This window comes from Sinohyriopsis cumingii, chromosome 14 (assembly GCF_028554795.1).
Source record: "Sinohyriopsis cumingii isolate HCF-2022 chromosome 14, ASM2855479v2, whole genome shotgun sequence".
Lineage (NCBI taxonomy): Eukaryota > Metazoa > Mollusca > Bivalvia > Unionida > Unionidae > Sinohyriopsis > Sinohyriopsis cumingii.
The window spans coordinates 89,263,323-89,290,142 of NC_142974.1; the positions used below are offsets into that span (position 1 = coordinate 89,263,323).

Consider the following 26,820-nt stretch of genomic DNA (forward strand, 5'->3'; position numbering starts at 1 on the left):
TGCGCTTGCAGATTTTTTCTAAATGAGTCTCTGACAGGAAGAAATTTTTTAATTGTTTCTAATCGTTCTCGTGCTGTTCTTGCAGTATGAGATTCTGGATGTATCATTTTATTATAACATAATAATTTAATTAATATCAGCAGAAGAGGAGCAGCAGAGAGGGTACCTACCAACGTTGGTCGTCAAAAAAATAAACAAGAATAAATAAACACGTAGAGTACTTTATTTTTTCAGATACTATTTCGAACTGAGGTTTTATTAGTACAATCGGTCATTACAGAAATAAAACATCTCAAGGAAAAGTTCATTTGTAAAATCTTGACCTTTCTACGAGATGATTTATTTGTTTGTTTTATTTGTTTTGTCGGAATTCTATGGTCTGTTCACCCTCTCTGCTGCTACTCTCTAATCGTAAAAATAAGCCTTCCTGAAAATCGCAAAAATATTCGAAAAAAAAAGAGATCGCGGTGACTGAGTGCCGAGTAGGAGACATTCACCCTCTCTGCTGCTATAGTTAAATAAAATTATAAGAAATAATGCCAGAGAGAGAGGGGAACATACTCTAATTGACTCACCCTCCAATTGCAAAAATAAGCCTTCCTGAAAATCGCAACAACAATGACTGAATATCATTTGTTACCTTGATTACAAAAAGAACCTGGGTAGGAAAAGACAATCAATGCCTCATAACTGATCAAAACTAGGAGCAAAGGCGACCTCATCAAGATCGCAGAACAAATGACAAAGATGGCTGGAATAGCAGCACAACCTGGTCCGATTGTCATAACATGCAAACGCGTAGAAGTATAAAGAAATCTATGATATAAACTTTTTCCTGAGGAAGCAATTACGAATTTTCTGGAAGAACAACCACGCAAATACAAACCAGAGTCGCCAACACAGCCTGAAGAATATGATGAAGGGGTATGCCGGATGATCTGTAAACATGCCCTAACGTATGGCATGTTAAAGTCTACCTACAAGGACATGAACAAGACTATATCGGAACGCCAATTACCCGGTGATAGGTGCCCAGGTCACATCAATATTGAGCGGACGAAAATGTTATTTCGGGAGTGGGTTGGAATGACAAAGACTAGTCAGAGATGATCCTGTATGGCCGGAGTTTAGAAAGATCGTTCAACTATATGCAAAATAATAGATGCATATTGGACCGATCCATACTGGACGAACTGGGAAACACAGCCCGATACTCTATTTTACGAAGAATATTATTTCCCAGTGGAGGATCTACCTCCGTAAACGTGGAAATGATCTTGGGGAGTGAATCTGTTGGAAACATTCGTGGGGTCGTTTCGCGCTGGCACAAAGCATAACATTTATCAATGATGACACATGGATTTTTCAACTGTTGCTCTTCTGGTGTAAAATGTTTCCCTCGTTAATATATGAACTCACTGAAGACATTGATAATATATATACGTGTCTCTTTTATTGAGGAACCATGAAATCAATGCCGCAAAACAATGTGTTTTTGAAAATGCAGCATGGATGAATAAAATTTCGTCAATTAAACCGTATTTTCACATGGTTTTCTCGTCGGATTCGGGCACTGACTGGACTATTATTGGACTTTCCGTGGTCCCGTTCGACACTGAATTGATCAATGACGAGATTCACGGATGATTTCGATGGCTCTCAGCAAAGACTCAAAACTTTTAATACCCGAACAAGAACCTATACTCAGCTCTGCCATTTTTATCGAATCTGCACAGTACGCTCTTGACACTGGAAGTCGTCGCTGACAACAGCTCTTGGTTGTCTTGAAGATAATAAGATTCCACAGTTCCGTTTAATCTAACTTACGATGGCAGTAGTGGCAGTCACCGTTCAGGTCTAGCCGTGGGAAGCTTACACATTTTTCGGATTAGCCTCGAATGTCCCCTAGGTGATTTGCTCTCGATAATTCCAATATCGTCTGTATATATTCCATGAAATTCCCCGTTGATACGCGTTCATTTTTCCTCGTAGACCAGGAGTGGCATGCGTTTAGTCTCCGAAAGGACACTTGACGATACAACTGTACAATAGACATCGGCTTAATATCTCATAAAATGACTGTAATACCAATTCATGTTATCAAAGCGAGAAAAGGTACGGAAAAGCTTGTAGTGCTACATTCACAATATTGACATGGAGTTCATCTACAGACAAAATCCTGGGGTCCTCGTGGAAGCATCGCTTGGTTTCACACGGATTACAATCGTGTACATCCGTGATGTCATCCGGGAATTGCTCACAGGAGTGCCAAAGGTTCTTGGGGGCTTGGCCTCTCGCGCTGCACCGATTGCTCAGCAAGTTAGAATCAATAGCGCTGCCGCGAATCGCTTAAAAACTCAGAACGCAGAGAGTTCAATCAATGCGAGATCAATTACAACAATTATGATTCGCTAAGCGAGGTTTCTGCAGATACAAATATCAACAGATACAAATATCAACAGAAACAATGTCAGCCCCGGTTGGCAAACTCACTAATGAAGCTGCTCAACTACGACAGGTTGAATTAGCATTAGCCAATACCGATTCGATGATTGCAAATCTGGCAACGTGATCCGATTATAGTTGTGGACGGGACGCAGAAGGTATAATACAAAGCTGATTATATATGAGGTTTCACCATTGCTGAATGAAAAGATGTATCCGATCTAACGTTGGACATGGACGCGTTCGTACTGCAAGATCCAATCGTTTAAGATTATCATAATTATTCTTACTGAGCCAAGCTCTCCAATCAATGTGGACGAGCAGGCCTACAAGTACATGAAACATCTAGATATTTCTTTTCAGATCTTCTTGGAAAGCGAAGGAAAATTTGTACGTGACGACAACGTTGATAACTGCATCGATGGTACCAAGTTAGGATTGGCAAAAACTGGATCATTGCATTGTTTAAAAGCAGAAGATATATCATTAACGGAACCGTGTTTGTTTAAAGTCGATATTGCTACAATTCATTTACTCGCCCGTTATAACGACAGTAATGCGATATCCGCTGATCCTACTAAAATGTTTATGAGGGCACAAAAGACCATAACCGAGAAAATTCCGCATATCATTTGTCAACTTCCGAAGGATGTTTTCCTTGGCCAACATCCTGGTGTCATGCACACCAGACCTAGCGTGTGCGGATTTCTGCAACCAGCTCAAATCTGAACTTCAACTTCGATGCGTCGATGGTATTTCAAGGAGATCCATTAATGTTTTCGTATACAATTCCTCAGATGTCAAGTATATTCGAGTTTTGCTCAGATGTCAAGTATATTTTCGGAGCCAAATACACAGTCGTGTTAGTTCGAAAGGGTAAAGATAACTATGCAATATGGCGTGACGGTGGTGACGCTGATGGTCAAGTAATATTGATAAAAACAATTTCCTATATCGTGAACCAGTAACAATATGCTGAATCCCTGACGACAAGATTCCAAAATGTTTAATATATAGACTGTCAGTGTCATTGGTGACCGTAACTAAATTTCAGTTCCAAGGACTCAACATTTTTCCAAATGTCTTTTGTGTTTGTGTTCAAGATTCATCATTACATATACATGATGGATTCTGAACATGCACACGATGATGATGTTGAGGAATTTAACATGACGGAGTGGCGGATCAGCTTGCAAGGCTTGCCATCATCGATGGTGATTTTACCCCACTTGTCATCCAATTGTACTAATAAAAAATAATTCTTGTTTGGTTGCATCCGAATAAGGACAGCTTGTAAACAATTATACTCCGCTATGCATTATTAACAGAAGAACTGTGAAAGACCCTAAAAGCTACCGACTCGAAAACATAATCAAGGTGGAACAAATACTGAGAAATGAAATCGTCAGGAAAACCGTTTTACTCTCGAAGAACAAATGCGTGTGTTGTGGTGAATACTTTTTATGAACTCGACACAGCAACGGGTGTGGCTAAAATTCTGACATCGGCAACTATAATACTCATACTAATGGCTTTTGTTGTCAGGGCTGTATCGCTAGCAACTGATGTGACTGATGGTACCGAACAGATAATTTCATTACATTTACACAAACGAATACGTGTTTATTTAGAAATTCTCGCGGTGGCCCAAAGTAGCCTGAATGCCAAGCCGTACGCTGTTCTAAGTGGCCATTGTAGATAACACGATTACAATGGCGGAGATCCAACGCGTGCTGGTTGAAATGGAAAACTTCTGACGACTACGCGCACAGATATGGAACCCCAAAATAGTTAACCGATTTCTTTTCTGTAAAAATCGCGTAAACCTTTGATTGCCAGAGAATACAGATCTGTTGATATATGCAACTATTTACCTGTGAGATTTTAGTGCTCAAGTCACAATATTGACCCTCATTTCATCTACAGACACAATGCTTGTGTCCAAGCAGAAGTTTTGCTTGGTCTCACACGGGTTGCAATCATGTACATGTGTGCTTGTAAAAAAAAAAAAATCACCAGTGGCGCTATTTATAGGAAATGTCAATCCGACTGCATAGCGCTCACCGACTAAAGAAAGTGCAAATGGCGAATTAATATGTATTGATACTGATTGCATGTGAAACATTGAATTTATGAAATAATATTAGCGATGCCCTGGATAATTTATTCGTAATACAAGGTGATTTCAGCAGACGTTTATTACTGACAACATAACATATGCATACAAAACCACACAAGGTTACAATACGTACTGATTCTATTTATATCTGAGGTCAAAAGATCGTGAGATGGCATGCGAAATGCAGGTAACAAATTCACTTGTGAAAATACCGAAAACATGTCCTATATGAGTACATTATACATATTACAATATATAAAGTATGTCTTGCATCTTGGAAACGTTAGTAGTTTTCTGTGGTGAAATAGCCTCAAAATGGCACTAATCTCAACTGGAAGCTAACAATGGAATGCATCATATCCTCAGTGGGAAACTAACACATGCGACGTCACGCCACTGGGAACAGTATTGCAAGTACTTGACCACAATCGCCTGATACCCATGGAGATGGTACTATAGATTCAAACGGGAAATTAACATAGGAATTACAATATAGATTCAAACGGTTTAAAGACTCAGAATTGTTTATGGGGTCAAAACGTTTATGGGGTCGAATGGGAAAGGGTAATGGGTAAGGGCTTTAGGTTAAATCATAAACAGTACATATACAACACCAAGACAACAATATTTTTATGTGGTTGGAGTTGAAAACAGACAATAGCTGTATAACACAAAGATTTTTTTTAGTGTCAGTTAAAGAGTATATCATTGTTAGGTAAATGAGTGGCCCTGAAAAGGACCGTTGGGATGTCTTCTATTTTCTCCCTGCCCACCAGGTCTTACACAATTTCCTCAATTTCGGAAATAAATTCATCTTCTTTCCATCCTCTGGCATACAGTCCGGATGTCCTATTCTCTTATCTTCTTCCAGTGTTCATTCAGTCTCTCAAACTCTGTTTTTTTCTTCTAATTTTCTTTTTTCTTCATCTTCTTATACAATAGGGTTTTCATCTCCTTTTCCTCGTTCATGACATTATAGATAAGGCTCATAGCTCTTTGGAGGGCGGTGGCTTCCCTTCTCACGTGGGCTAGGATATACCATTGAGCCTCTACTTGTTAGAGTAACTGCTCGATGTCCACTAGGATGTCTAACGCTACTTGACATTTTAGCAGAGTTAACGTGTCTGAGACAAATGTATCAGACTTCTTTAACTCGACCCAAGAAAAAAAAGACATTGCCGTGCCAAAAATTATAATCCAGTCATCACTACCTTTACGATAACTATCCGAAATACCTCCAACAGCAACGATAACTACCAAATCATTCACAGTGGCAGGTGAAGAAGTAATACTTGGCCGTGACAAGATTACAAGGCAGTTAATGCTCGCTCATCGTGTCATGTCCTTTGTTTTAAAAAATGGTCCTTTCTAGGGCCACCCACCTCTCTAGAAAAGATATGCCACTCAAGTGAAACTTAAATCCCTTTACCAATCAAGTTTGAAATGTGTGCATGTGTGAGTACGTATCTGTTTTTTATTTTTATTTTTATAAATAGTCTTTAGAAAATCAAGAAAGAGAGACACTTTAGTTTAATTTTGGTACATTCTGTTTTAGAAGTCACAGTGAACATTTAACAACACATTAAAGTCCATTGGCAGTTTATTCAATCTAGTGAATTTGGAATTTGATATGAAGTAAAGGTTTCTGGTCAAGTTGCAAGTGTGCGTTTATTGGAAAATGGCATGTTAAACCCACCCCCACCCCCTTTCTGTCTGGACTTTGGTAAGATCCGTTAAAATGTGAGCTGGCGATTTTTCGTCTGTGTCATGCGACGATGTCTCTGGACCTATGACTGATGAAAAAATAAAGTCACGTGAAGCAACGGCAAGGAGAAAGTTAGAAACGGAGAAAAACAATTATATGGTTGCTAGCTGTTATGTATATTTGATTTAACTATATCTGATTTAATATATATTTATTTCAATTGACTTGTTTGTCAGTTTTAACAAATTTTATTTTTCATCACATGATATTGTTGATCTAAATCCTGGCCTTCTTTCAGAATTTGTAGCAACCTTCGTAAACAAGTTCTATTTTATTTTAAAATGATTGGTTGTTTCCAAGGTCATTATGGGACTTTGTCTTTAAGATATAAACATTTTGTTAAAATTATTTCTTAGAGTAAAAATGATTCGTTTTCTTCAGGGTCACACTGGGTAAACGTGATCTGTAACAAGTACTTGCTTCTAAAAAAATTCCAGAAATGATCACGTGACCAATGTTTACGTTTTAGAAAGACCATATAACCTATGTTTTGGAGAATTAATCTCAGTAGAAATTGGGCTGTTAAACTGTTAGTTGCATGTTGTGCTGTTTGGAGTTATTTAAAATTACTTGGTTTGGAGTTATTTCAAATTACTTGGATTCAAAAGGATTAATTCTGTTATTTTTCTGGAAATACGTGTGCTCATGAAAATTGTGGAACAAGGACGTTTTTTTATAACAAAATTTATTCTATCAGAAACCGGAGTGATAATTTTTGTTACTACAAGGAACTGTAGACTTCATTACTACAGATTACAGCATACATCATCGTCTTCCATCTTGGATTCTTCGTCGGGATTTGAATCTGAAATAAGTAGAACATTTTGTTATTAGGACGAGTAAAATTTTTATTCTCGGATTATGTTTGGATTATTTTTGGATTTGATTCTATAAAACCATAAGTTCATAATTTTATTTAATCATTTTTACAGATTTTTTCCAGGGAAATAAATTATTGTATTTTTCAAGCTTGTTGTTTTCATTCTTTCTTGTCTTGCTGTTTTTTCAACCCTAAACAAGTAACATAAGAGCAGCAATGTTAATTAAATTATAATAATAACTTAGACGAACTGTAATGTTACGTGTTTAGGCTCGAATAAACAGTAAGAAAGAAAGAGTGAAAACGACACTCTTTTTAAAATTTAACAAATAATTTATTTTCTTGGAAAATATTCTGTAAAAATGACAAATGGAGCAGAACTTACGGTTTCAAGAATTAAATCCAAAAAATAATCTAAGAATAATCCACGAATTATTTTCCAAAAGTTCTAGTAACAAATGTTCGAATAATTTCAAGTTCGAATCCTGATGTAAAATCCAAGATGGATGACAATGACATATGCTGTAGTCAGTATGTGCTTATCTACAGTTCCTTGTAGAAATACAAATAATAGCTCTCCGGTGTTGGAAATCCAATTTAAACTTGTAAGCAATGTCTTTCCAAAATTTCTGCGCAAGCACTCCTCAAAATATTTCCAGAGAAAAAATAATTAATCCTTTTGAAATCCAACTGAAAATTAGAACTATAAATCTGGCTATAACTTGACCTCAGTGTAAAAAGCTCAAAACTTAGAAATCTCTCTCAAAGCATCTATATTAAAACTAACAAATGCGCGTGATGGAAAACCGGAATTGCGAAATCGAAAGGGTGGGGTGTCACGTGATCGTGTTTATGTCACGTACACCAAAAATGACCCTAACGAAAATCAATCATTTTCACTCCAAGAAATAAAAAAAAATTTGTTTACATCTTAACTGTAATCCCATAATGACCTTGGAAACAACCAATCAGTTTAAAATAAAATAGAATTTGTTTTTGAAAGTAGCTACAAGTTCTGAAATAAGGCCAGAATCTAGATAAACACCTGGTGTTATTAAAATAACAATCAGGGTCAAACAATTTTCTGAAAAAGTATTATTTCTAGTGAATAAATTTTCATTATGATAGCATATAATAGAATAAAAAATTTAAAACTGACAATCAATTAAATTAAAATAAATATGAAGTAAATCAGATATACGTAACTCCTTCCCCCATAAAAAGAAAGATTTATATGATAAAGCTTTCTTTTTACCATAGATTAATACCTGAGTTTTAAGAAAAACATAAGAAGTACTGTTATGAATTACAAACAGTGTATATGAAATAATACATTTCTATACACGGGAAGGTGCATCTGCTATTAAATTGTCTTTTCCCTTGATGTGCCTGATGTCAAGATTATATTCCTGTAACAACAAACTCAACTTTAGTAGTCTTTGATTTTTATTTTTCATCTTGGGGTTGTGGTCACTAAATACAACAATCAAGGAAGGAGCTGAACTAAGGTAAACTTCAAAATGTTGTAATGCCAATATCAAAGCCAAACATTCATTCTCGATTGTTGAATAATTCCTTTGGTGCTTATTTAATTTCTTGGAAAAATAGCACACTGGATGATCAGTACCACTTTCATCTTCTTGAATCAAAACTGCTCCAACCCCAACATCACTTGCATCAACATACAGTTTAAAAGATTGGCTGAAATTTGGAGCTGTAAGAACTGGTGCGCTTTTAAGTATGGCTTTCAACTTTTCAAAATCCTCCTGACATTTTTCTGTCCTAAGGAACTGGTTTTTCTTACTCAATACATTTGTCAGGGGTTCAGCAATGTTAGAAAAATTGGAACAAAAGTTTCGATAGTATCCGACCATACCTAAAAATCGCATCAGTTACTTTTTATTAACAGGCACGGGAAATTCAGAGATAGCCCTGACCTTAGCATCTATAGGTTAAACTTGTCCATGTCCCACGATGTCTCCCAGAAATGTAACACTAGCAAGGCAGAACTCACTTTTAGATAAATGAATTGTCAAACATACATCTGTGAGTCTGTCAAAGAATTTCCGAATTGTTGCTAAATGTCCTTACCGGATGTCGTTGTAGATGATGACATCATCGATGTAAGCATTGAGTTAGACTGGCCAAACTGAGTAAAAGACTTTATCAAAGCTTTTACTATTGTTTTAGGTTGTTGTTTTTTATTCCTCAAGGGAATTGCCTCTGGAAACCTTATTAACGTACACATAATGGTCAACAAGTATTGGTTACCTGATTTGGTCTTAGGTAAGGGACCAACACAATCTACCACAATTCTACTGAATGGTTCGTCAAAGGCAGGAATATGTTGTAGATGAGCCTTGGGAATTTTCTGATTGGTTTCCCTACCATTTGACGGGTATGACAAGATCTACAGTGTTTACCAACATCAATCTTGATTTTTGGCTAATATAAGCGAGTTAAGATCTTGTGATACGTTTTACTGATCCCTAAATGACCAGCCAATGGAGTGTCTTGGGCCAGACTAAGTATTTCCTGTCTGTAAAGTTTTGGAACTACAATTTAATAGTTCACTGACCATTCGTCATCAGCAGATACCTCGGGAGGTCTCCATTTTCTCATAAGAAATCAATTTTTAATGAAATAACAGACAAGAACTTTAGTAGCTTCAGTTTCACTAATGGCATTTTGAAACAAACAGGAGATCTCAGGATCTTTTTCCTGTTTGACGACAGGTCGTTTATCACCCTGATTAGAATAAAGAGAATGGGTCGTTAAAAGAGGATCACTGTGATCAATACCTTCTGCTTGATCCAAATAAGGAGTGAAAGTTACATCATTAAAAGCCTGACCAATACATGTGTCAGCTAAAAGAAAACTTTCCTTGTCAACATCATTCTCAAGAGCTTTCTTTGCCATAACTCTGGTAACTGTACAAGTTGTAAATACATCAAGGAATTCTTTTTCAATTGAATCAACTTTCTGATCCAAACAAGGCTTGTCAGTTACAAGTGGGTTAACCACAACCTTGTCTCCAGCTAGGTCGTTGCCTAGTAATAAATGAATGCCCTCACGGGTAAAACAGAGACTGTTCTGACTGTCACGGGTCCTGAAACTATGTCTGATGACAAATTTACACAATGGAAAGGAACATCAACAAAATCCGGCTACAACAAAATAACTTGACATCATTGTAAAAAGCCCAAAATTGAGAAATCTCTCTCAAAGCATCTCTATTAAAACTAACAAATGCGCGTAATGGAAAAAACCGGAATTGTGAAATCGAAACGACAGGTCACGTGATCGTTTTTATGTCACGCACACAAAAAATGACCCTGACGAAAATCAGCCATTTGTACTCCAAGAAATAAAAAAATTTAAAAAATCGTTTATATCTTATATGTAATGCCATCATGACCTTGGAAACAACCAATCATTTTAAAATAAAATAGAACTTGTTTATAAAGGTAGCTACAAGTTCTGAAACAAGGTCAGAATTTAGATCAAAACCTGGTGTTTATAAACTAACAGTCAAGGTCAAACAATTTTCTGAAAATAGAATAAAAAATTTAACTGACAAACAATTAAATTAAAATAAATATGAATTAAATCAGATATACGTAACAGTAAATACATCTCATTGCCTGAGTTACCTCTTGCTGGTTCCTCATTTAACTTTAAAATTTCTATTTCCAACTCATTTAAATATGCTAACCTGTATGTGAAGGTCAGTACTTTAATTATTCATGTAGTTAACCTTGCTGTCTTTGTAGGGCTCTACTTTCTTCATATATATATATATATAAAAACCATCTTGTTTAAATCAGAAGTGTGTCTTATATTTATTTAACCAATATGAATGAAAAAATAAGTTCAAAAACTAAAAGAACAACCTATCAATTTGCAATTACTCTCAAAGGGTTAAGAACTACATTTTGTAGCTGACACAATGGACAGGACTGTGCAGAGTTCATTCATTCCGTCAAGACACAGTTGCTTTTAGTCAATCTTAACTGCGCTTGAAATGCAAGTATGTATTTGTATGTGATATAAATAAAATATATAGCATGTACGCTGTATCAACGTTATACCACTTGCTGTATAAATTTTTCATTAAATGGAAAGTCGGCGAGCCTAGTCTCCTTTAAATGAAACATACATCTGATGCATCATCGTATCAATGATGCAGCGTACATTTTATATATAAAGTCTGTTTTATTTGGGGTGGGTGGGTGTTGTTTCCTTGGGGGGTCGGTACAGGTAACAGGTAAAATCTACTTGCACCACTGCTTATAACCCTTAAAGTAAAGAGAAAAAAAAGTGCATGTATGTATTAGCGTTCAAGGGTACATCAGCACAAGCAAGGTCATACGATGTAAATTTTAAGCAAAGTTACACAAATGTAAAGAAAAATACCAGAACCGCGCAAAAACCCTGGAGGATAAACCTTTCTAACTAAAGGTAAATATGAAGAGGGACATGGGTTGCTAAAGTGCTTCCAAAATTAAGACTATAATGGAATGTATGTATGTATGTATGTATGTATGTATGTATGCATGCATGCATGCATGTATATATGTATGTATGTATGTATGTATGCATGCATGCATGTATGTATGTATGCATGCATGTATGCATGTATGTATGTATGTATGTATGCATGTGTGTGTCTGTGTGTGTGTGTGTGTGTGTGTGTGCTAATTTGTTAAAGTCTTTTTGAGATAATTCTGTTTAAATTGTAAATATTTATGCTCCTTAATCCATGCATAGTTGATGACACAATAAAGGGGGGCGGGGCACATTTTTCTTATTTATTTTCTTACAGAGCTGTCAACGGTCCTCAATTGCCAGCAGTGAAATGGCGGTCTCATTTCCCTAGTCGTGACTTGTATCGGGTATCAAAGTCTTCATCTTGATTTATTTAACCAAAACTATTTCGATATATATATATATATATATATATATATATATATATATATATATATATATATATATATATATATATATATGAAGTGCCAGCTTTAAACTGGGACGAGAATTACACATGGATTAATTCTCCTAATTCATGCCACCATGAATTCCATGTATTTGATTCAGTATCTTAGAATTGCTTGCTACGACATATCATAGTAAATATGTCGTGTATTGAATAACATATCGTGGTAAATATGCCATGTATTGAATAACATACTGTAGATATTTAAATATGTTGCAACAAACCTTATTTGGAAAAGAATTACCGCGAGAATCTCGTGCTGTCTGTCATGGCGTAAACATGCCAAAAACAGAACTCTACTTAGGTAGTAGATTTTTTTAAATCTCTAAACATCTTTTTGTTTCTGACTAAAGTTGTATTTACTCCATTGCAAGGTACAGGATAACTTCGTAGCCTCGATGTTGTCGAGGCTACGACATCGTAGCTTAGCTATCAATATGTATGACAGGCAGAAGTATTCAATTTCTTACTGGATACCGCGATGTCAGCGATTTACAGTTTATGTTCTGTTGTTGGTTGGTTTGCTTGTGGATTTTACCAGCAATGTAAGTTTGTATACTGCCATGTTCTGTTGTGGTTTGTGAATATTCAGAATATAATAGTAACATAATTCTCCTTTCCAGTTTAAAGTAAAATAGCAAATGAAGAAAGCAAACAAAGAATTTTGCTGTCGGACTTCAACACATTTCGTCTGCTTATCGCTCGACCACGCAAGCGTACAATAAAACTTATAATTTCTTGGTTATAATATTATTTCACTCCTGAAAATTATTAAAATTATTTTCCTCAGAAAATACCCAGCATTATCAAACAAGTATATTTACTTTTGTGAACAATATGAAATATACTGATGCATTTTCTTTTTTCTGTAATGAACAAAGTTTGCTCATCAATCAGATTTATTTGCTTTATCGTAAACTACCTTTGTATCTGTAATAAAGGAATAAAACCTGTACTCGTCTGATGCATTCTGAAGTCAATAAAAATGTATGGATATTACTTTTATTTGAACAATTTCAATTTATCATTTGTTTAATTTTAAAAAGATGTAGCAACCTAAACTTTGGGATAACTGCGATACGTCATGATGTATGTTTATTATAAAGACACATATCATGTGATTTAATTCTCTACTGATATAATTGAAATTGACTTTTTAAAAGTTATTTCAGAATAAGAATGAGAAACAAGTACATATCACTCCAACCAGAACACCAGATTACGCCCTGGGAAATGAATCAAATTCAAGACACGTTAAAATTGTATTCTCAAGTGGATAGAAGAGCTGTTGTGTTTCGATTACCTGATTTCCCATCATCAATAGCATTTCTATGATCATCAATAGCATTTCGATGCCACTACCATTCTTACATAATTTTTTCGATACACTTACTTTTGCGAGAAATGTGATCAAGGATTTAACAGTCGGAGATAGATGTCGGGGGTCTTTGGCTTCCAAACATCGTATTTCTGAAAGAAAAGCACGAGTTCATTGCTCTACTTGCAAGTGAACCTTAGTAATTGAAAGTGCTTTCGAATTATTGAGATTGCGCTTCACTTATCGAAATCTTATTCGAACGAATAACCCAAAGGTTCATTTTCGTCCCGGACAGAAAAGATTCCCTTTTTGAGACCACACACACACACACACACACATATATATATATATATATATATATATATATATATATATATATATATATATATATATATATATATATGAGTGTGACATTCACATATCTGATATTTCCGTAGCTTATCATGCTTCTGACAAGTGTATACAAGAACCTATAGTTTTCATTGTCCCAACTGCATTAAGATTCCAGAAAGACGAGAAGAAAATCTTTCGGAGCTCTCTTACTCTTGCTGATTTTTCCTAATGTGTTTGAAACCATATTAACAACACTTAGAACGAATAGGACACCCTGAGTTACGGGAACTTTTCGTCAATATTGCTATAGTCATGTCTCACAATTTATCACGATATGACGGACAACTGCTTTTGAAACATTAATCAGGACAAGGTATCTAATGTCCAACAGTCATCATGACAAGAGCCAAACTCATCTACATGAAAGTAAGACAACCATAGTTGAAAGATTATATGTTATTTAGCCACGAAGTTGGCTAGAATGCCTAACACTTTTGAAATGATGGAAATGAAAAAAACTATTTGCGCTAGTGCAAGGATATTTGTGATGAGAGGTGAATGGGTCTTGTTATGCAATTGAAACAAAGCAATATTGACCATTGGGGGGCCAGCTGAACCCAGGAATGATGTCACATGACTCGTTTAGCCAATGGAAGATAGTTAAGGAGTATGAATATATGGGTCAGCATCCTTCGCGTCACTTGCAAAGAATTCTTGGAGATACGGGTAATATATTTAGAGATCATAAATTTTACATTTTTTTTTTTTTTTTCCTTTCGATCCTTTTAATTGTTCTTGTTTTATTGCACAATTATTTCTCATAATTCTGAGGATCATTTTCTTGCTCGCACTTTGGAAAGAAGAAGGTTAGTAGAATTTTCTTTATGTACATAGCCATCGTTTAAATTTTGGAAAGACAATGACAAAAGCAATCATTATGGGCCAGTCACTTTGTAAATGGTTAGATCGGTATTTGAGGTCCGGGACGGATCTTAGACTAAGTCCGTCTTTTAATGTAACGGAAGTTTGTAATGTAAACATGAAGGGTATCGGGGGGCGCACAATCGATAAGTTTTTGCGCCTTGACATGAATGAAGTCCGCTTAAGAAACCCCGATATTGTAATTCTTCTGATTGGGGACAACGATGTAAACGCAGAGACATCGCCAGAGGTAATTGCACATAAGATGGTCGCATTGGCTACGCTTTTACATACGAAATATAAGGTTAAACAGATCGTTCTGTGTCAGCTTATGCCTAGATTCCCGGCAACGTTACACCAAGTTGGGGTCGCGGGAATACTAAACCATAACAATGAAGCAGCCGATAAAAACTATAAGGAGATGTACTGTCACTTAGCAAAGGAGGTCAATGATATTGTGCGATCTGAAGTGTCTGCTTATCCTTATTTAACATTTTGGAACCATAATAGCAAATTTGCCTTCGATAGGCCTCATGTGAGGGAGAAGTTTCGCTCAGATGGCATTCATTTGTCCCCTAAAGGACAGTGGCACCTTTATAAGTCACTTCGGGGAGCTCTTCTCAATGCATGTTATAAAATAACGTACAATCATTCAACGATAACTAGGCTAGGTTAGCTCTTGTACTAATTTTGCTTTCAATTTTATTTGTATCTGCCCACAAAGGGAGATATAAGGCCAGGTCCCGTACCTGTTCCTTTGTTTTTCGTAAACAACCTTAGTGTCTGCCATTGTGGAGGCACTGGGTCAGGTCCCGTACCTGATCCTTTTGGGACTTGTTCCTGGCAAGCCACTCTGTTCTACATAATAGGGGTTCCCCTTAATATATTTGGTGCCCCCCCCCCCGTTAAATGATTATATACCAAATCCTTGTTCGTAAGTATTAATTATTTCACAAGGGGTCCTTTTTGAGTGGCTTCCTGGAACATGTTTCAATATCTTTTGTTATCTGCTCACTTTGGGAGATAACAGGCCAGGTCCCGTACCTGTCCTCTTTTTCTTTTGCACTTTTGCATCAGCCGGTTGGCCTGATAACAGGTCTGGTTGCATACCAGACCGCCACCTTCTATACATAAGCCATTTTGCTAAGGACAAAGGGTTTATATATATATATATATATGTATATATATGTATGTATATTTGTGTCTATCAATGAAGAAATTATATCAGGTAACCTTACATGCATTGGTTTGCCAGTGATAATATGTTTGTGCATTTTTCATTAAATAATAACATGCCTTGTGCATAGGACCATACGTGGTAGTCCATTTTACTTCTTTCTTACTATTTACTATTATGTTTAATACATTCATTTTTCTAACCTAACCAGATCATGCCACCCAAGCGCAAAGCATCAGCAGGGGTTGAACAGGCTGTAAAGAGGGTTCAGTCATCTGGTTCACGGATTAGAGCAGTTGATCGCCAAAAACAGCAGCATGGAACGGGAGCAACACATGCAGATACAGTAGACCAAGCTACCATTGACCGGATAGCACAGCAGGTAGTACAGCAGATTGCACCTGTGATCACTGCGCAAGTGGACAGAAAGCTGGACCACATCTTGGAGATACTGCATGGGACCACTAGTCCACAACAACCTGCCATGTTGTCGCAGGAAACAGAGCAAGGGCCATCTGCCTCCTCAAGAGCCCAAACAGAAAGAAATGTTGAAACATCCGTTGGGGGAAGCATTGCACAGGCTACCTCAGCCTTAACTGGAGTCTGTCATACAGGTATAGGTACTCTGAGTGATTTATTAGCACCTATTAACATATTAGATACACACAGTCAGTCCAACTTTGTAAGCACATCAATTGATATAACTGCCTCTATAACTGATAAAATTAAGCAGCAGATTTGGGCTGGGACATACATAGATTTTCAAAATCTCCTTTCGACATCCATGGACAATACATATAGATTACAGTGCAATATCACTTCAAACACATCTGAATTTAACCTAGTCCCCATGGCCAGGAAGTCCCCACTCTCGATCAATCAGTGGTTGACAGCATGGAACAGATTTGCTACAGTAATATGCATGAAATCCCCTAGGTTGAGCACAGTGTTATCTCACCACATGGAAATCGTCATGAAGTTGTCTGAGCGCAGGGCTCATTGGAGATACTATGATGAGCAGTTTCGTCGCATGATAGAGAGGGGAGAGGCAAAGTGGGGTTCCACCCACCTTGAACTTTACATGCGATCTGTTCTGGACAGCATTGGTGACAGGACTGCCACCAGCACTGCCACATTACTGTCTGCAGTCTCAAAATCAAATCCCCCAAAAGGGGCCTGCTTTAACTACCATAAGGGGCTGCAGTGTTTGGCAGGGCTAGCTTGTAAATACCAGCATAATTGTTTCAATTGCTTGGAAGCCCATCCGTTCAGCAAATGCAAACTGCCCATTCAACACCCATTCAAATTGTTGCCAAAATATGCCCCAAAACAAGCTAGAACTGACAGCATGCAGCCCTTTCGTGGTAGCTACAAACCTACTCAGTCCCAAGGACCTACATCAAACTCCCTTCAACACAGCCAGCAAGGAAAAGGGGAACTGCGAAAACAGTAAGCTTCCTACTCCTGCTAAAGCTGAAAGGTTACAACATTGGTTGAAAGGGTACAACACTGCCATGATACAAATTTTGATACATGGGTTTACATTTGGATTTAAAGTGGGGCACGAGGGTTCTCTGTCCCCATTTCAATCACATAATCTGAAATCAGCCATACAAAATCCACAGATCGTGCAAGACAAAATAGACAAAGAGCTTGAGGCTGGCAGGTTTGCAGGGCCTTTCAAGAGCCACCCTTTCTCGCTATTTCAGATATCACCACTTGGCTTGGTTCCAAAGAAAACACCTGGTACTTTTCGCATGATTCACCATTTATCACATCCTCCAGGGTTTTCTATAAATGATGGTATATCCCCAGAAAAAAGTGTTGTTCAATATCAAACTGTGGAACATGCTATTGCAATCATTAAAAAACTTAGTAGAGGTTGTGTTATGGCAAAAACTGACATAGCTAGTGCCTTCAGAATTGTTCCACTCTGCCCGACTCAGTATCATATGTTTGGCTTCTCTTGGAATGACCTATATTATTATGACAAGTGCCTTCCCATGGGCTGTAGCTCCAGTTGTAAAATCTTTGAATATTTAAGCACTGCATTACAGTGGGTGGCGGGACACAAATTGGGCATTGGTCACATGGTACATGTTTTAGATGACTTTCTTCTGTTGGAATCAAACTATAACACCTGTAAGGAGAAATTAGACCAATTCTTAATTCTTTGTGCAGATATTGGGGTTCCCATGTCTGAGGAAAAAACATTTCTTCCCAGTACAACATTGACCTTTTTGGGCTATGAACTGGATACAATCAAGATGGAGGTAAGACTTCCCATAGATAAACTCCAGAACTGCTACAGTCTGATAACACTCTGCCTACAAAAAACAAAATGACGCTCCTTAATCTCCAATCCATAATTGGTACACTCAATTTTGCATGTGCAGTTGTCCTGCCAGGCAGAGCTTTCTTGAGAAGGTTGATTGATCGGACAGTGGGTGTGTCAAAACCACATCACTTCATACGCATTACGAAGGACGTTCGGGCTGATCTGCAGCTGTGGTACACATTCCTAAGAGAATTCAATGGTAAATCTTTATTCCTCCCTGATCGCTGGCTGCACTCTGATGCCATTCATTTGCACACTGATGCATCAAGCACAGTTGGCTATGGTGGTGTACTAGGCAGCAAATGGTTCTATGGCACATGGAATAAAGAATGGCAAGCGCTAGATATCACAGTCCTTGAGCTATATCCAATTGTTCTAGCCATCAAAATTTGGGCTCCTCAACTTGCAAACAATTGCATTTACTTTCACACTGACAACAAGGCATTGGTTGATATTGTAAATAAGCAAACCTCAAAGAACCCTTCCATTATGTACCTTGTTAGAGACCTGGTCCTTGCATGCCTCAGATACAACATACTATTTCAAACCTGTCACATCCCGGGAAAGAAAAATGTTCTGGCTGATGCTCTTTCTCGATTGCAGGTGCACAGATTCCGGACCTTGGCTCCACATGCAGACCCAGAACCAGTGTCAATACCGGCACTTCCCAACTTGATTCACTAACAAACACACTTGATACACTACTGGATAGTACATTGACACGAATGTCAAAAGCAGCCTACCGACGCAGCTGGAACTTATATCGAGCTTTCACTGCAGAATATACATTGGAAACCTCAATCCCAGTCTCTCAGGCTAATATGGTACTTTTCATCTCTTATCTGGTGAACAAGCACTATGTCTCAACAACAATATCCTCATATGTATCTGCCATTGGGTTTGTACACAAAATCAATAATTATACAGACCCTACAAACTCTTTTCTAATACAGAAACTGCTGCAAGCATGCCACAGAAATAAAGTTTCTTGTGATGTGAGATTGCCAATTGATAAGTGTATGTTAGAAAAACTTATCCACGCTACAACTTGCACTATAACTTCTTGGTACAAACAGCTCCTATTTCGAGCTATGTTTTCCTTGGCATTCCATGCCTTCCTGAGAATTGGGGAGATCACAGTGCAGTCCCTTAGCCTCCATAACCCTAATCTGTTGCACATTGATCAGTTGGCTCTTGATCACCATTCCATCACTCTGATATTTAACACCTTCAAACACAGTCAGGGTCAGAAGTTCACTTTAAAAATAAAAAAAAAAAAAAATAATACTGCAGTGTGTCCGGTCTCAAATCTCCAGTGATACATCCAAAAGCGAGGTATGGGTCCAGGCCCAATATTCATGTATCTTTCAAACACACCTATAACTCGGGCAGAATTCAATGCACAGCTAAAACTCGCTCTGCAGTTCTGCAGATTTGATCCAAAATGCTTCAAGAGTCATAGCTTTAGAATCGGAGCAGCAACAACTGCTGCTGCGCAGGGCTTGTCCGATAGTCAGATTCGTGAATTAGGGCGATGGAAATCGGATGCTTTCAAGCGATATATTAGATGTTCTGAACGTCACTCCAACCTCTAATTTCTTTTGGGGTTTCAGTTAAGTTTGCACACAAAGAGGTATGAGGTGTTCTCAGTTACATTTTGTTTAAAATCCATCTTCAAGTAAATTTTCCATCATAATCATAACCTGGGTAAATATCAGGTTCACCACTAATCCCAACATTATATATAGATATGTTATATCACATTATTTTCATGTCACATAAATACTTGTGCAAACATTTCTTTCCATTTCAGGTCTAGTGAGTTCACAGACCTGAACACTCTGTATAATCACATCAGAATAGCAAGTGGGTTCACTGCTGATAAATGTGACAGGAAAAGTACACACGATGAAACCTCAGCTGAAGTCAAGAACAGTATAACTTAAACATGAATATAACAGCATTGATATTTGTTCACTAGGTGCAATCTTCACAGTTGGCACTTCTATCATTCTCATGTGGGAGTCACAAATGTCGGGGAGCAGGCTGAGAAAGGCACGGTTGATGCGGGCCACTGTCCATTTTGGGGCTGCACAGGCCCCATGCAAAGTGGGTGACTTGCATGGTTCCTGTGTTATGGCGGTCTCAGCTCCCAAATGGATTGTTTTTTGGTTTGATGGTTACAAATTTACATTCAGGTCTGAATTTAAACTATGTAGTTTATCACATACTATGTTAAAGTAATTTTGAAAATAACCTTATGCATGTTAGATCATATGAATATATTATTATTTTCAATACAATTGTCACTTATGTGGCCTGCATCAACAAATCGTTTTCAGTGTTATTCATTATGTTCAAATTCTTACTTTCCTCCTTAATTTTGTTATCCTCTCACACACACTTCATCACAAAACTATTTGCACTAGTGCAAGGATATTTGTGATGAGAGGTGAATGGGTCTTGTTATGCAATTGAAACAAAGCAATATTGACCATTGGGGGGCCAGCTGAACCCAGGAATGAGGTCACATGACTCGTTTAGCCAATGGAAGATAGTTAAGGAGTATGAATATATGGGTCAGCATCCTTCGCGTCACTTGCAAAGAATTCTTGGAGATACGGGTAGTATATTTAGAGATCATAAATTTTACGTAAAAGGCCCGGGTTAAAAAGGACCGTTTAAAAGATTGATTAAATAATAATAATAATAATAATAATAATAAGAAGAAGAAGAAGAAGGAGAAGAAGAAAAAGAAGAAGAAGGAAGAAGAAGAAAAAAGAAGACAGCTTTTCTACAATACACATATCTATTCACTTTTAAGTCATTGACATTTTTACATATATTGTTAAAACAATGAGCTGCAAAACCCGAAGCACTGGTAAGTGAGGATGAACACCTTGACTAAAAAAAAAAAGCACTGATAGTAAACAGCAGACTGTTACCGATTACGCAGACTGTAGTACCGATATCAGGAAAGAATCGTGATAGCATTGTACTTTTCACACTTCCTTTACCTGTTTTCTATCTCAGATTTATTTAACATGTTAGGAAACTTTGATAATCACTCTTAGGACGCGAAAACAAGTCTCTACAATCATAATTCTTTCCCATCCCTCCAGTCCTAACAGAGCTTGATGTGTCATACGATTTTAATGGTTTTTGTAGCAATTACTGAGACAGTCCTGACTGAACTACCACAGACGAGTATCAGTAAACTTCAGGTGTATGGTACTTGTGCCTCTTTCTTCTCTTTACTCATACATTTTATTCATCATCATATATCCTTTTTTCCATTTACATATATCCTTTTGTGAAGTTTCCTTACTTTGCGTTTTCTGAAATTTTCAATATCTTCAACATGATTAATTTATGTATTTTTCAAAATTACCGTGCCTTTATCTAAGGATGAAGATTTTGAAGCTACTGACCTTGGATTACGTACTTATACAATGAAATCATTGCCATTTTGTTTAAAAAAGAGAAAATATATGAATGTGCAATAGTCATAGATTTCACATTATAGTTTTTGGACCCACAATGGAGAGATGCTTGATTGCTTTCATGTCATTTTCTTACAAATGTTCATTTGCGCCACACATTTCTGTAACAGTTGTCGATACAATATTGCAGTAAATTGAATTCAAAATTTGGCCCTATATGTAGTATTAGTAGTGAATGGGGTGAGATTAGCGACAATGGGAATTAACATTAAAAACACCCCTGGGTAAGATTAGCGACAATGGAAATTTAACATTAACCACCCTGGGTCACTCTAGGGACAATGGAAATTTAACATGGGCAAAAAAAGACATCCACTCTGGGGACAAGGGAATTTAACATTGGAGAAAGGAAATATCCATTCTAGGGACAAAGGCATTCGAACAATGGAAAAAATATCGATTCTAGAGACAAAGGCAATTGAACAATGGGAGGAAAAAAAAATAATATCCATTCTAGGGACAAAGGCAATTGAACATGGGATTTTTTTTTTTTTTTTTTTTTAAATTAAAAAAATAAAAAAATAAAAATAAAAAATAAAAAAGGGGTAGGCAATGGAAAGTCATTCTCTTTTCGAGAAATGTGGGTGGCCCTGAAAAGGGCCTTTGGGTTTCTTCTGCTTCTAATTTCTTCTATTTCTCCACCAACTTCTTATTTTCTCTCCTACACTCTTTCTCTTCTTTTCTTTCTTTTCTTCCTTTTTTTTTTCTCTTCTTTCTTCTTATCCTCCTCTTCTTTCTTCTTCTTCTCATTTTCTTCTTCTTTTTCAATTTTTTCATTCCATGCTCTTATCCTTATCCTTTCCTCTTCATCCTCCTTCTCCTTTATTTCTTTCATCACATCACTTATCATGTCCTTTACTTTTCTTAAGTTGTTAATCTCCATCTTCACTCGATGGGGACTATAAGAATAGTGATCTTCGTTTAGCCTCACTAGCATTTGTTCCATCATGCCCAAATTGTCCAGGACATCTTGCAATGTTTGCAATTTATCGAGGTGGTTTGAAGCCATCTTCTCTGTAGAATGGTTTGAACGACGAATACTGTGGGTTCTTATACGGAAAGCGCGGACGTGATGGAAAACATCCCCCTCAAACGAAATTGATCTTACCTAGATCATGACCTAACAATGCGCGGATGTGAAGGAAAACATCCCCCTACTTTCTCATTTCATATAATCTACTATCCACATAAGTGAAGCAACATTTAACAAACCCAAAATCTACTATTTACACACTCAAATCATTAAAACAAAATCCATAATTTACTATCCACACAATCGTACGTGAGCGGTTACAAAACCCAAACTATACTCTCCACATACGCAAAGTAACAATAAACAAACCCATAATCTACTATTCACACAAACTTACGTGAGCGCTTGCAAACACAAACACACAAACACATACCCTCACACTAGGAAAAAAAAGAGTCAGTGTTTATATTCACACTACTCTACCTACACACATTGGCAAATCGATTATTTCTTTTCTAGAGTATTGGGTAGCCCTGAAAAGGGCTGTTTGTTTTTAACTCCAGATGCACCTATCTAATGCTGGCACCTTCCTGGCCTGGCGCCACACACACATCTTCTTCCCCAGTCTCTTTTCACTCTTTTTTGGGGGAGAGCAGAGGCGGGATAAGTGGCTTCAGAATCCCAATTTTCTGTCTCTAGGATTCTGAAATTTCTTCTCTCCTTTTCCTCCTCCTCTTTTTTTCTTCTTTCCTCCTCCTCTCTCATCCTTCCCTCTTCGACAATGGCCTCCGCGGCCAGTTCATTCAACAGGCGCCTGGCATATTCCAGGTGCATCTGGAGTTCTAGAAGCTTTACAATTCTGGTATTCATTCTCTTCATCAATCAACAAGGGTAGCTAGACTGCCCAGTGAGTTTCAATTTATACTGAAAGCGCGGACGTGAAGGAAAACATCCCCCTAAAACATAAAATTGATCTTACCTAGATCATGACCAAAACAACACGCGGACCTAAAAGAAACACTCACTCACTTTTTTTAGACTACCCATTACTATTCTAAAAAAATTTCATTAATCACTTCAATATACTATCCACATACGCAAAGCAATCCAATCAAACCCCCAAATCTACTCTCCCCACACCTCAAACAGCCAAAAACATGATCGTAATCTACTATCCACACCAACGTACGTGAGCACTTACAAACACACAATCCTATGCACAAACACATACCCTCTCACTATAAAAAATGAGTCAGTGTTTATATTCACACTACTCTACCTACACACATTGGCAAATCGATTGTTATTTCTTTTCTAGAGTATTGGGGTAGCCCTGAAAAGGGCTGCTTTTTTTTTGTTTTTTTGTTTGCTATGGCAATCTTTTAGTTTCTAAGAATGCGACGTCCGCTGAGGATAGACTTTCTGACGATAGGTCTGCTTCTTCGGAAAGAGAAGAAGAACTCTTTGGTGTCGATACGACAATCGACAAAGCCTCTCTCAGGTTCAGGTTCCTGCTGCTGCTGCTGCTGTTGTTGTTGTTGTTGTTGCTGTTGCTGCTGTCTCTGAAGTCTGTACTTCTCTGTCCATTCTTCTTTCTCCCTGTTCACTTCTTCTCTGAAGAGCTCTTCTATCAGGTCTTCAGTGACTTTTAGCATTCTCACATTCTCTATCTCTTCTGGCTTCGGTATCAGACTGTGTCTGACCCTATGCAAATTCACGTAGGCTTCGTTTAGCTTAGCTAGTTTGGAGCACATTTTCGTAGGAGGATGAGTCGACAATGGATGGTTAGACTGGAAACTGCCCCAGTTCTTAAAGTCAAAGCGCGGACGTGAAGGAAAACATCCCTCTACGGTTTTTGAGCCGCAACGTTCAATGAGTGTCATGAGAGGGATAGTAAGAAGTCAAAGAGCATGAATCAACATTCTTATAGCCAAACAAAAGACAAAGGCATTTTTTCAAAACACAACATTTTTTTATTCAAAATCACTTAACACTAACCAACAACTCTAACATTTTTTAACAATAATCCAACAATATAACATCAAACATTTTTTGAAATCACAAACATTTTTTTTTTCAATTCACACTCTACTTTAAACAGGGCTGACAACTTTGTGAATGAAATTGTGATTTCCACTGTTGGAAGTCATTAGGCCATTGATGGACACTACGTTTCCTAGCTTGAGACAAAAGATAAGCATAATGGTCACAAAACCATCGATCTACTTTCACATCGTTTCTTGAAGAAGAACGAGGATCAAAATGAGTCACTAAATGTTCTAAGGAATAGCCCAGGCTGCGATGATGCAGAAAATACACACAATATTGTCCACACACCAAGGAATCTGTGCCTTGTAATTTCACATTATTGAATCGGGTGGTCTGAGCATTTCTTCTCATAAAGTCGATGATATCGTCTTCCAAAGGGGGCAATCCGTACGAATCAAAATATTCCACACATCCTTCTTGAGGAAAGTAGATGGCTACCCAGTGGGTTCCTGGGAGATGACTGTCGTCCGTGTTGATGACATAAGCTAGATGGTCTTGAGGTTTGCGATGAGGGAGTTCATCTTTAGCACAGACGACAGGAGTCCAAGAAGCCGTATACGAACTGTGGTTCAAAAGGTAATAAAGTTCCCAGGTATCCATGTTTTTTTCTTCTTCACAGGTAATAATAAGTCATCAATTCGATCCTGACTTTTTGCTTGAAAATGCCTGACAAATAACCGTTTCTTCGTTTCGTCTCCTCACTCTGATTCAGGAGAGCTTCGATACGATGGATTTCTTGAGTGGTTAATGGTGGACAAGAATGTTCACGCAAGTCTTTATACCACTGGTGCAACACGACTTCGTCCGAGACGAGACTCCAAGCTTCGTCCAGATACTCGTCCAATTTTTCTTCTTGACTCAGCATCAGGCATTTATCGTGTTGAATTTGACTGGGATGATCGTTTTGACATCCATAGCAATCTTTCTTGATCAATTCCGTCATTTTTTCCACCAAGTGTTTGGCAAAACAGGAGACTAAATGGGCTTCTTGTTCTGGCCATCTCGACTTCATCATAACAACTTCTTCGTCTTTGTCTTGGGATTCTCCTTCCACGGTCTCCTCACATTCCATGTCTAAAGTTTCTCCACTAGGTAAAGAGGGATAACAGTCTTCCATGGCTTCTAATAATCTAGAATGACTTCTCTCAAACTGTTGATTTCTATGGTATTATCGAATTCTGCATACAGGATGACGTTCACTGTCTCTTTCAGTGGTTCTGTAAACTGAAGTTACACACGAATCTGGCCGGATTTTATAGGGTGAAAATGTCCCTCGTCGCTGCCTTAGTCTGGAGTGAAATCAAATGCCCACAAAGCATAACCTCCAGCATAATCCTCGTACGTAATGCCGTGACTGGTGTTGGTCCCTAACTGTCCGGTGGCTTCGTACAGGGACAAGTACGGTCTCAAGTAATTCATCTTTGTGGGATCAAAGTCAGGTTCGAAAGGTCGGGTACACAAGGTCTTGCCATCGCGACTGACTTCGATTTTCTTCACGTTGAAGTGATGAAAGTTGAAAGGATTTTTAGTGAAGGCTCCGTTGAAGGCTTTATTCTCGACCATACCAAGGATTAAACGCTTGGGTAACTGTCCTTGAAACAGATGATCTTCGATCATGGATTGATGGTTAGCGGGAATGGTGAACGTTTTCACTTCCACGCGTCGTATGGGATACTTGGCGGTCGTTCTGCTCAACGTTTGACTGATGTCGTTTCCCACTTTAGGTAACACTTCCACGCGTCGTACGTAGAGTTTGGCCTCCTCGATTTGGCTTTTGGGATTGCCAGCAGCAGTATCAGCCAACAAATGGAAAGCGGCACTGCTACGATTCAGTCTCAAGCGAACATTTACCCCGTTCAGCAAATATTTCTCTTGCAACCACATGTCCAAATGCAAACGATCCATCAGTTCTAAACTCTTCTTATTTAAGATTTTGCTTCGTCTCCACAGAGTCGTCATTGTCTTTATCTATTTCGTCAAACTCCTTCGCTTCGTCAGGTTCCCATAGCACACAAGCATTGAGATGAGTATTCTTGGCATCTATTCCGTACGTCAAGAGATTT

The 26,820-nt window shown here is 37.7% G+C and overlaps 1 protein-coding gene across 3 annotated transcripts; it reads left to right on the top strand.

Moving 5' to 3' along the window:
- The first annotated feature begins 14,763 nt into the window (after positions 1 to 14,763).
- Positions 14,764 to 20,564, top strand: LOC149784333 (uncharacterized). Of its 3 annotated transcripts, XM_089932375.1 has the most exons (4): positions 14,764 to 14,967; positions 16,106 to 16,508; positions 18,836 to 19,056; positions 20,046 to 20,564. In XM_089932375.1, the coding sequence occupies exons 1-4, from the start codon at positions 14,836 to 14,838 to the stop codon at positions 20,049 to 20,051; spliced, it is 762 nt and encodes a 253-aa protein (XP_089788501.1). In that variant the 5' UTR covers positions 14,764 to 14,835; the 3' UTR covers positions 20,052 to 20,564. The 3 variants fall into 3 exon arrangements, with proteins under 3 accessions (XP_089788501.1, XP_089788500.1, XP_089788502.1); XM_089932376.1 differs by lacking the exon at positions 18,836 to 19,056 and having other exon boundaries at positions 14,788 to 14,967; XM_089932374.1 differs by lacking the exon at positions 20,046 to 20,564 and having other exon boundaries at positions 16,106 to 18,977.
- The last annotated feature ends 6,256 nt before the right edge of the window (positions 20,565 to 26,820 follow it).